Source organism: Priapulus caudatus, unplaced genomic scaffold, assembly GCF_000485595.1.
Source record: "Priapulus caudatus unplaced genomic scaffold, Priapulus_caudatus-5.0.1 Scaffold717, whole genome shotgun sequence".
Lineage (NCBI taxonomy): Eukaryota > Metazoa > Priapulida > Priapulimorpha > Priapulimorphida > Priapulidae > Priapulus > Priapulus caudatus.
Window position 1 is genome coordinate 37,552 of NW_014577778.1, and position 11,742 is coordinate 49,293.

The window sequence follows — 11,742 nt, forward strand, 5'->3', positions numbered from 1 at the left end:
AAAAATTCTCAAGAAATTCCCGTTTTAATGATCTCTAAAAGATCAGTGATCAGTGGTTATGGATGACAATATGCAAGGGACTTCGCGCTTCGCGCTCGTGATGTGCGCTTCACGCACATTTCTCATTATTTTGTAAGTCTCCAGTTTGGAAGGTGGTCCAGGCGGGAGAATCTACAGTTTAGGAGATGCTAAGGGTTGGGGAGTCTCTAGTAAACACATCCATAACAAAAGTATTTACATGATTTTTATAGGGGAAAGGTAACTTTGTGTGTGTGAAAACTTGGCCGATGGGCGTAGGGGGAAAGTAGGTGGAAATGCGCATGCGTGATAGGTAGAAATGAAAATTTTGAGTGGCAGACCTGCATCTGGAGCTGCCTGTCAGTTGGTGTAATTACACAGCAGTCGAACGAGGTCTCATTGCCGCGAGACTTCAGTTAAACATCCGGTTGATGTTCTTTGTTCTCTTTACTTGTGTTCATGGCAGCGCGTGTTCATGCGTTATTTTATCGTTCTCTAAACAAAACATCACGCAATAAATTTTGAGCCAAGTTTGTTTATAATTCGTATGATTTTAGGTGTACGGGCGTAAGCAATTTAAATGGGTGAAAATCCGTAAAACTTACGGGCATTGCGTATAGGTTGACATGTATGCATACTTCCGCTACTCTCACGAAATTCCCATTTTACCTAGCTACTTCTAATATATTGCACCAGAAGCATAAATTGAAGAGGAAAATTTTCGTCTATTATCATTACATACCTGGTACTATTTCTCTTTCATTATATATATAGAACACAGGCCAGGTGTGTGTGTGTGTGTGTGTGTGTGTGTGTGTGTGTGTGTGTGTGTGTGTGTGTGTGTGTGTGTGTTGTGTGTGTGTGTGTGTGTGTGTGTGTGTGTGCGTGTGTGTGTGTGTGTGTGTGTGTGTGGTGCTATATTGTGTGTGTGTTGTGTGTGTGTGTGTGTGTGTGTGTGTGTGTGTGTGTGTGCATGTTTGTGTGTGAAGAGGAATGATGGACACCACAACGAAAGGATAAAAAGAACAAGATTTAAATAAGAATAGTGGAAAAGAGTTGAAGAATAAACTGGAAAATTAAAGAAGAAATGAGTGCAGTAAAATTAAAGGAGAAAGGAGTGGAGAATTAAAGGAGAGAGGAGAGGGGTAAAATTAAAGAATTAAGAGAGGAGTGGAGAATTGAAGGAGAAAGCAGTGGCTAACAATTAATGAAGAGAATAGAGAATCAAATGATAAAGAAGCGCAGAAGAATTATAGGATAAAGGAACATAGACGATTTAAAGGATAAAGATCAAGTGGAGTAGAATTAAAAGATAACACTGGAAAAAATTACAGAAGAAAGAAGTAGTGAAAAGAGTGAAGAGAAATTAAAGAAGAAAGGAGTGAAGCAAGAGTGAGAGGATAAAAATGAAGAAAATGAGATGGCTTGAAGGTTTTCATATTACATTCGTTTCGGGTTTGTTAACGTGTTGATTGTGACGTTTGCGATGCATCAAAAAAGCAACGGTCAACAACTTCATGAATCACAGAACAAGCGAAGTAACTTTTTATACATGTGTTAATTATATTCTCCGTTTTCCATTTCAAATATGAGGTATTACTGTTATATATATATACACACACACACAAAACATCCGTGTGGTGCACGCAGCCTATAAAAGAACATGGCACAGTTCAAAACAAGACAGAGGCATACGTCACAACCGACCGTCACGCCATCTACCTCCGTACAACGCAACGTAGCAGACCTGTGGTCAGATATTGTATCTTGCCGTCAGCAACCTTTTGCGCACTTACTTAAAAAAAAAAAATCCGCGTCGTCATCGGGACCACGCGGGGGTGTAGAAGACGGTACGAATCACGCGCGCGCGTGCCATGCGAGTGCACAGTCATAGTACGTGCAATCACCACGCGATGGCGCTGGTGTCATCAGCGTCATCACATCTCGTCGACGTTAGCGCGACGTCGCCACGACTGAACAAATCCGACGCGCTTTTGAATAAATTATTTCGTAGATCATGATTTACGCATTGCGTTTTTTAAGACCACACAGCATGTAAAGTTGCTGACAACGCGCGCAGACATAGTAACCACTTCCTAACTTCCTAGTGACGCCTACTATACACAAGTACAGGTACGGGGCCCGTAGGTGGAACTACAAGATGGCAACAGATGATTGACCTTCGCCCTTGTGTGACAAGGTCACGCGCGCACGCGAGGGGCGATCACGTGACTTATCAACAAGCGAACGACCTTTCCACCACGTCGGACCAACGTGCACGCACGCATACTCACGCACACATACACACGCACGCACACGTTCTTTACGGCTGCTGCTGCCCAAGTGCACACCGTGACAACATCGAAAACGTCGAAACTAGAATCATCATCATCGCGACACGATTGTAACCGTTACGATATCCGTTAAAATACGAGACCACACACGCCTTAATTACTGTCTAATGTAGAAATACCTCAACACGATTCTAACAAGTAGTAAAAACAATCGACGCCGCCCATACAACCGGCGTCCAGCGACGTTGACCTCTAACCCCGCCGTACTCTCCCGCGATGCAGCGCCGTCTATAAGACTCGTCGCGCAGTTTTCTACACCGAATTATTTTTTGCGCCATTTTTTGTCCGCTAACGCAAAATCTAACGTGCGAGACAACTAGCGGGACTGCACGGGAAAAACCTACGCGCCACCTGGCGAGGTAAGTAACTTCATCAGCAACAGCGCCCTCTATGGCATACCGCTCGTGAGTGTCCCCTCGTGGTGGCGGCACCTGATCGGGGAAAGTACGGAGAGGTGACGGTGGTGAGAAGGAAGAGGAGGGGGGGAGGTCGAAATGCGTGTGCCATGTTCTTGTATTGCCGTGAGTGGGGGGCACAGCGCCCCGAACACACGCCGCTATCGCGACCCACAGCGCCCCCCCGGCGGGGATAAAACACGGTACAAAACACAGGATGAACAACGGGAGAAAAAACTCACTGTTTTTGCTGCGCGATCGTTCATGATCGCGCGCTCGCTAAAATCGCGTCACGAAAGAAGAAAGAACACGACGTTACTTCACATAAAAATATGTCATGACAGAATCAGAGACGCATCCACCGTTTTACAAGAAGTTATATACTGTACAATAATATTCTTACAAAAATCTATAGACATCTGAACGGGGGGGGGGGGGCTGTATGAGAAAACATGTCGGGTCGACAGATCGGATCAGGAAGTCGAACCAGATGCGCGCGAACTGCCGGATACGTCGCAAACATCTTGCTAGAACGGGGCACAAAACTACACGTAAAATTGGCACAATACCGGATAAACCTCCGTAACTCATATATAAAAGTTTCTGGGTCGTCCTGTATACGAATAATTCTGCAGTAACGTTGCCCACCAACATCTACTCTCTCTCTCTCGCTCTCTCGGGGGAAAAAGCGTGCGTGTGTGATAACAGCGGACAGCGGTTAGGGAAGCGAGTTTGGTGCACACGCACAAGCGAGAAGAAATGGCACCAGTGGGCGCGACAGTCCGTTCCAGCACCTTCGCGACGTCTAAGGTTCGACTTCCGTGACAACCGTCAACCCGTCAGTGGAAAATGACAACTAGAAAACAACGCAGCCAACCGGCCGGCGGGGTTCGGCTGCCCCCCACCAGGTGGCGCCGATCCCGCGGACGTCTAGCGACGGGATCGAGGCCGGTGAGACGAAGGAGGAAGGGGGAGAAACTCCGATAAAAACATGACCTCAGATTTACATAAATACACTGTATAAAGAAAGGGTGACGTCGTCGCCGGGCAGACGCGAGCCGCGCACGCGCACGTGCACGCCTAATATATTACACTCTCTCACGCGGTAACCGCCGCCGCGTCCGCGCCTGCCCTGGCACGCGCCGTATTTACACGATAGTACAGTCACTGTTACTAGATACAAAATAACCAACAGAAGGGCTTGAGCAGGAGTAGAGAAAGGAGACCCGCCACCGGGCGACGACGCGTGGCGCCGCGCGCGCAGCGGACATGTTTGTGCCTAGCGGCGGACATGTTTGTGCCTTGCGGCGGACATGTTTGTGCCTTGCGGCGGACATGTTTGTGCCTTGCGGCAGACATGTTTGCGCCCGCGGCCACGCCACGCATGCGTGCCCAGGAAGGGACTGATAGAAACTGTAACAAAACCGAAAGCCTATTCACATGCCGGTTAAAATCTTCACGAAGAATAAAATCCGCAGCACGGCGCCGCGGCGTGAGAGCGACGGGGGGGGGGGGCGTGTCATCATCGGTCACTGATCCCCGTCCACGAATAAAAACTACACGACGCAAAACCTTCAAACCTCAGGCATGCAACTCGTTTTTAAATACAGAGCGCGCTCGCGAGTAAAACACTTGATCTCGACGTTAAAATGTTCTAATTAACGCTAACTAATTACACTTCCCATCTGATTGTATTTTTTTCTTCGTCGTCAACCGTTCCAATAAAACGTTCAATATCATAGAATGTTTATAATATATATATATATATATATATGTATAATATATATATGAAGATAATAAAAACACTGTCAATTTCTAAAAATGTGATGAGTCATGATTTTCGGGGGTAGTACAGAACGGTACGGGTAAAAATAATATAACGTCATGGTACTTCGTCAGTGGTGCGTGTATATATATATATACATACATACAAACATACATACATACATACATACACTCGAATGGGTACTGAAATCTTTTTTTGTGTGTGTGTGTGTGTGTTTCTTTCGGTGCATGTTTCCCAGCCTGTCACACGTCAATCTCCACCTATCTAGTAAAGCTGAAATGAACTGCTGGCAGGTGTCGCCACCATCGCCGACACAGAATGTCTGTTATGCAGCGGGGTGCGTGGGGAAGGGGGCGCAATCTCACTACCCTCTCTACCGCGATATTATGCTTCTGTGACCCGTCTCTCTCTCTCTCTTACTCTCTCTCTTAACGGTAAGCTGGTAATGTTAGTAAGGTGTCATGGCGACTAGCGACGCTAGTTATCGTCTGTGACGTAAGTACTAACACGAGCGTCGACGACACGCTCCATTCCATCCACAACCCACCGATATTCGGGGATTGTGTGTGCGCCACCGCTGTTACTGCTGCTGCTGCTACTGCTGCTGCTGCTGCTGCTGCTGCTGTTGCTGCTGCTACTGTTGCTGCTGCTGCTGTTTCTGCTGCTGATGCTGCTGCTGCTGCTGTTTCTGCTACTGCTGGTAAATTAAGCGAAGCAAAGCAACTGGTCTCTTGCTGCAGCGTAGCGACCAACACCACACTTCCTGAGGTAGGTTACATACAGGTCTGTACGCCAGCTGGCTTTCTGCCAATAACGCAGCCTGACAAACTTAAGCTCCATTCTCCCTCCCTCCCACTCCCAGTCAATTAGGGTCCCCCACCCACCCACAAACACCCGCACAGCTGCGGCACGTCGGGGCAAAGCAAGCGATAGCAAAGCGGAACAAGCGGCAACGGTTCTGATACGTAAATGACCTGCTGTTGCTGCTGCTGTTGCTGCTGCTGTTGCTGCTGCTGCTGTTGCTGCTGCTGTTGCTGCTGCTGCTGCTGTTGCTGCTGTTGCTACTACTGCTGCTGCTGCTGTTGCTACTACTGCTGCTGCTCCTGTTGCTGCTGCTGCTGCTGCTGCTGCTTCTGCTGTTGATGTTGCTGCTGCTGCTGCTACTACAACTGCTGCTGTTGTTGTTACTGCTACTGCTCTTACTTATGCTGTAGCTATTGCTGCTGCTCCTACTGCCACTGCTGCTGCTGCTGCTGCTGCTGCTGTTGCTACGCCATCGTGGCTTGGGGGGAGGGGAGGGGGGGCACGACCACCAGGTGCCACGGGGGTGCTGAGGTACACATTAGACCCTGGGTTCTCGTCTGAGGTAAGTTAAAGGCCAGTAGTTAGGAACCTGTGAATTAAAACGTACACACACCCACGCACGCGCACACCCACCCACGCACGCACGCACGCACGCACGCACGCACACACAGCATGCATGCACGCACACACACATGTACAGCACGCATGCAGACGCACGCACACAACACACACATGTACAGCACGCATGCAGACGCACGCATGCAGACGCACGCACACGCATGCACACAACACACATGCACACATGAACACACTCACACACAACACACACACGCACGCAATCACACGCCCACACACAGACACATTTATGATACTTACTTGAGAACATTTGCTGGCATCATCTGTGACTCTGGGGCTGCCTCGATCAACGATTGCCAGGTGTTTGTGGAGTTTGGAATGACAAATCCAAAATCAAAGTACCACTCTAAAAAAGCACACGGGGGAAAATCGTGTATTGCTTACAATTTAGCAGTCGTCAACGCGCAAACTTACTATCAGAATGTAAGTGCTGCCCCCTAATGACAGATTTGATAAACTATTCAAGTGCAGCTATAGAGTTTATTTTAGCTGGGCCCATGAACAATTAATTACTCATAGAATTATATTGAAAATATCTATGCAGATTAGTATATATACACATGACTACACTAATTACACATTGATAACGAATTCACTGAACCTTTAAGCTCGCAAACAGCTATGCATTCTCGTGCAGTGACATACCTTCAATACACTTTCCCTTGAATAAAACTTTCTGTTCTAGTCGGAACTTTTCCATTGGTTCTTTCGAGGAAAAGTTTACTTCCCTCGACACCGCGCGACACTTCAATACTTTTTTTGGCACGCGAGCTAAAATAGAGAACAACTGAAATTTACACACAGTGGGAAAAAGATTTGCCATTTCATCAGGTGCAGGCAAACCTCAAGATATGTGTTGTAAAGTTTTAAATGCGTTTATGGTTGTATCGACTAAGGCACAATGCAGCAGTTACGTGAGAGATGTGTTCAGTTCTAGGATTAATGCACGTTGGCGCCCATGACTCCGGGCACACAACTTTTAGACTGCAGGGATCAACCTTAAACTTGCCTAAACACCTAAAACTGAGAACTACTTGGATGCGAGTAAACGATAACAAGATGATAGGCGATGAGCATGTAACAGAAGCGTTGATTTACCTTCATGGTCTAAAGTTGGATTTGATCTGAAGCATAAAAATAAGCACATCAACATCATGAATCTCACACACATCCAATACATAGATAGATTTTTTACAGAGTAATACACTATTGACTGTGGAAATATTAACAGTTATTTCCAAAATTATGTATGTACCAATTATACCAGTATATTTATATTATCCCTAACTGCATTCATTATATTAGGATTAAAAAATCATTGCTTCTTTGCAATATTGCCTATAATTGCAATATATTAGTGCAATATATAATTATATACTACATATATGCTCCACATGGGGCATCGCTGCACTTACAAATCATCACTACTTTGCCAGAGGATCTTGCCACTGTCAGCATCTCTGAGATTCATCCAATTACTGAAATAATGCTCGTTAAAGAATCTCCCTGTTTTTTGTTCTTCCAGAAGGAGTATCAGTTATATATGTAAGGACTCACATCCCTGGAGAGTATTGCCATACTCTGGGATGAACATGTCCTTTGGCTAATTTTCCCTCAAAACAAACTGACACCTACTTACACTGTCTTGACCACCGACGCAGTGAAGGCTACCTAACGATCATTGATATATTTCGCAAAATTTTTGATTATATGCTGCAGCTCTTAAAAAATAGCAGTGAAGGGCCATCGTAATAGCAGTAAGCTAGAGGCTGATAGGTGCTATGTCCCCAGGGTACTGCCGAACGTACCCTGGGTTACTGGTCAGGTATAACCGGAACGTACCCTGGTCACTAAAATTGATTATGGTAGGTTAGGATTGAGGGTTAGGACTTACGGGTTACGGGTAGGGAGGGAACGTAGGCGTGAGGCGATTCCCTAGACTCGATTATCGAGTAGGCGTAGGTACGGTACGGCATATATAGATAGTACCGTAGGTTAGGTTCCGGTATAACCGGACCGCACCCAGGGTAACGTTCCGCATTGAGCGCCGGGATCATTAGACAGCCGTATACTAGTATCGCCACCCATGGACTAGTAACCTTTAGATCGGATTGTCCCTGCAAAAAAAGAAAAGAAAAAAAGGAATACATCGGCTATCCCGATGCTTATAGGTTGCGAGTGCAGCTGATCCTGCTCCCTAAAGTATCTCCAGTGTACTGTTTATTAAGCTGAACTATAGTAATAAGCTGCTGCACCCAAACCCCAGGAGGGTTTTCAAGAGCCGCTCTCTGCATGGTCATGGTGAAGGTTCTGTTGGGGCATCCAAACTTGTTCTACGTTTAATCATATTTAATTTTATTATTTAATTTTATCCAATCACAGGTCGGAGCAATGCCGAAATTCCTCTGTTTAGACGCATACAATGACACATGTCATATCATATGTGATGTAGGCCTACTGTTCTATTATCGATTCCAGTCACTCGTATATTGCAAAACCGTAAGAAATAACACGAAGCCAACTAGCCAGTATAACATCAGCAGTAATATTATTAACCATTCGTATTTTAGCTAGGACTATGACAATCGTCATTCAACCTGCCAGTGCCAGTGCCAGGTAATGCCTAATGGCTAATCCCCCCCTCGGCACTGGCAGGTGAAAACATAAATAAACAAGGATACAGTTTGAAGCCTTTCAATATATCCTCTGCTCGAGATGGCATTTTTATAGGCTGTAGATAAGCTCGGTGTAATCCGTCGCAGATGGTGGACGCAAGATCTGTGTAAATGAACTAGCGGAATAGATTTAACGTTATTCGATACCTTTCTTCGATTTTCATCTCAGGGACCGCAAACGAGCCTGCGCTGATATTTGCCTGTAGATGGCGCTAACAAAACTAATTTATTACAGCCAATGGGAATTCCTTTAGAAATATATATATATTTATATTATATAATTATATATTATATATATATTTTATATATATATATTATATAGGTAAACCATTAGGTTTAGGCGTCGGAAACTAACTGCAAACGCCCACCGCCAAGATGCGCTAACGGCGGCATCGGCGTTGGGCGTATCAGTGGACACATCGTCAGTACTCTCGAGTTGCTGGTCAGGCATTTTTGGAGGGCGAAGGAGGGCAGTGGTAAGCAGTATGGAGGGGAGGGAGGAGAAGTTAGAGTAGTCTACTAGTAGGTGGAGTAGGGAGAACTAGTGCAGCATGAGAGGTTGAAGAAGCTGTGGAGAAAGGAGGAAGAGGAGAAGGGAAGCTGGAGGAGAAGGAGGGAGAAGGAGAAGCTGGCGGAGAAGAGGAAGGGCAGAATCTGTGGAGAACTAGGAAAGGGAGAGAGCGGTGGATGGAAGAAGGGAAAGGAGAAGTGGTGGAGAAGGAGGATGGGAAGAAGCTGATGGAGAAGGAAGGAAAGGAGGAGGCGGGAGAAGGGAGGTGTGGAAGGAGGCAGGGAGAAAGGAGAAGCTGGTGGAGAGGACGGAGAAGGAGAAGCTGGTGGAGGAGAGAGGAGAAAGGACAGCTGGCGGAGAAGAGGAAAGGGGAGAAAGGAGAAGTCTGTGGAGAAGTAGGAGTGGGAGAAGGAAGAAGCTGGTGAAAGGGAGAAGCTGAGGAGGAGGAAGGGGAGAAGGAGAAAGGTGGTGGACGGAGGGGAGAGCTGTGGATGAAGAGAGGGGAAAAGCTGGTGAAGCATGAGGAAGGGAGAAGGGAGACGCTGGTGGAGCAAGAGGAGGGGGGAGAGGGAGAACGAGGGTGTACGAAGGAGGAGAGGGAGAAAAGCTGGTGAAAGGAGAGGGAGAAGGAGGAAGAGAAGGAAGCTGTGAGAGAGGGGGAGAAAGGAGAAGCGGTGAAGCAGGAGTAGAGGAGAAGGCTGTGGAGAAGGAGGCAAGGAGAAGCTATGAACAAAAGGAGGAGAAGGAGAAGCTGGTGGCGATAGGAGGAGCGGAGAAAGCCGTAGAAAGATAGGCGTGGAGAAGCTGGATGGAGAAGGAAGGGGGAGAAGCCGGTGGAAGAATGAGGAAGGAGAAGGCAGACCGGCTGGTGAGAAGGGAAGGGTGAGAAGGGAGAAGGTGTGGATGAAGGAGGAGAGGAGAAGCTGGTGCGATGAGGAAGGGGAGAACTAGTGAACAAATAATGAAGGGAGAAGGGAGAGCCTGGTGGAGAAGAGGAGCGAGACGCTGTGGAGATGAGGGTGAGAAGCTGGTGGAGAATAGGAAGGGGAGAGGGAGAACTGGTGGAGAAAAGGAAGGGCGAAGGAGGAGAAATGACGAGCTGTGGAGAGGAGGGGAGTAAAGGAAAGCTCGGTGGAGACGGAGGAGCGGGAGAAGGCGGTCGAGAATGAGGACAGGAGAAAAGCTAATGGAACAATAAGGAAACGGGAGAAGGAGAAGAGCTGTGGCCGAAGGAGGAGCGGGCAGTAAGCTGGTTGAGAAAGGGGGGAGAAGCTGGTGGAGAATGAGAAGGGGAAAGGAGAAGCTGGTGGAGAAAGAGGAAGGGGAGAAGGGAGAAGGTGGTGGACGGAGGGGAGGAAGCTGGTGGAGAAGGAGCGTGAGAGAAGGACTGGCGGAAAGAAAGGGGGAGCAGGAGCAGGCGGGTGGCGAAGGAGAGGGGCGAAGCTGGTGGAGAATGAGTAGGGAGAAGGGAGAGAGCTGGGGTCGGAGAAAGAGGCAGAGAACGAGGCTGGCGAAGACAGACGGGGAGAAGGAGAAGCATGTGGTAGAAGGAGGAGGGGGAGAAGCTAGGTGAGATGAGGAAATGGGAAGAAGGGTAAGAAGTGGGCGGAGAGGACAGGGGAAGAAGGGAGAAGGTGTGGAGGAGAGGGAGAAGGGCTGTGGAGAGACGGAAGAGGAGGGGATAAGTAAGAACTGTGGAGAAAGCGGAGACAGCTGGTGGAGGAGGAAGGGAAAGGAGACAGTGGTGGAGGGGGAAAAAGCTCGTTGGATGAAGGAGGGGAGAAGGAGCTGGCGAGAAAGGAGGGGGGAGAAGGGAGAAGCGGTAGAGAAGAGAAAGGGAGATAGCTGCTGGAGAATGAGGAAGAGGAGAGGAGAAGCTGGTAAAGAGGAAGGGAGACGGGAGAAGTGGAGGAGGGGAGGCGAGAATCTGTGGAAAAGGAGAGGGGGAGATAGCGTATTGGAGAAGGAGGGAGAGAAGGAAGCTGGCGGAGGAAGAGGGGGAGAAGGCAGGAAGCTGTGAGAAGGAGGAGGGGAGAAGCTGGTGCGAATGGGAAGGAAGAAAGAGGAGACAGCTGTGAAGGCCGGAAGGGGCGAAGCGAGAAGGTGGATGATGACGGGAGAGCAGCTAGTGGAGAAGGGAGGACGTGAGAAGGACTGGGTGAAGGAAGGAGAAGGGAGGAGGGGAGAAGGAGCTGTGGAGCAGAGGGAAGAAGGGAGAAGCTGGGAGAAGAAGAGAGGAGAAGGGGTGGAGAATGAGTTAGGGAAATGGAGATAAGCTGGTAAAGAGGAAGGGGAGAAGGGAGAAGGTGGAGGAGGGGGACAGAGGATGAAGGCTGTGAGCAAGGAGGAGGGGAGAAGCTGATGAGAAGGAGGGAGAGAAGGAAGGCTGGCGGAGGCAAGATGGGGGAGAAGGGAGAAGCTGTGGAGAAGAAGGAGGGGGAAGAACTGGTGAGGAATGAGGAAGGGAGAATGAGACAGCTGTGAGGAGAAGCGGGAGAAGGGAGAATGTGGTGGAGTGGAGGGCCTAAACTGGTTGATAAGCAGACAGGGTGAGAAGCTGTGA

General features: G+C 48.1%; 1 protein-coding gene across 1 annotated transcript; it reads right to left on the reverse strand.

Moving 5' to 3' along the window:
* Nucleotides 1-6,229: 6,229 nt before the first annotated feature.
* On the reverse strand, nucleotides 6,230-8,846 carry LOC106813033 (retinal rod rhodopsin-sensitive cGMP 3',5'-cyclic phosphodiesterase subunit delta-like). The gene is made up of 5 exons (XM_014817078.1): nucleotides 8,675-8,846; nucleotides 7,409-7,471; nucleotides 7,092-7,117; nucleotides 6,639-6,764; nucleotides 6,230-6,339 (listed from the first exon to the last, which is right to left on the reverse strand). Exons 1-5 carry the CDS (start codon nucleotides 8,713-8,715, stop codon nucleotides 6,230-6,232), a joined length of 366 nt encoding a protein of 121 aa, XP_014672564.1. The 5' UTR covers nucleotides 8,716-8,846.
* Nucleotides 8,847-11,742: the final 2,896 nt, after the last annotated feature.

Bases quoted from the DNA above. Each gene is read 5' to 3' on its own strand.
- LOC106813033 (XM_014817078.1), bottom strand. From the start codon at position 8,715: ATGCCATCTCGAGCAGAGGATATATTGAAAGGCTTCAAACT. The intron at 7,472-8,674 runs GTATCCTTGTTT...GCATTATTTCAG, and splicing joins ATATTGAAAGGCTTCAAACT to TAATTGGATGAATCTCAGAG. The intron at 6,765-7,091 runs GTAAATCAACGC...TCTCTATTTTAG, and splicing joins TCCAACTTTAGACCATGAAG to CTCGCGTGCCAAAAAAAGTA.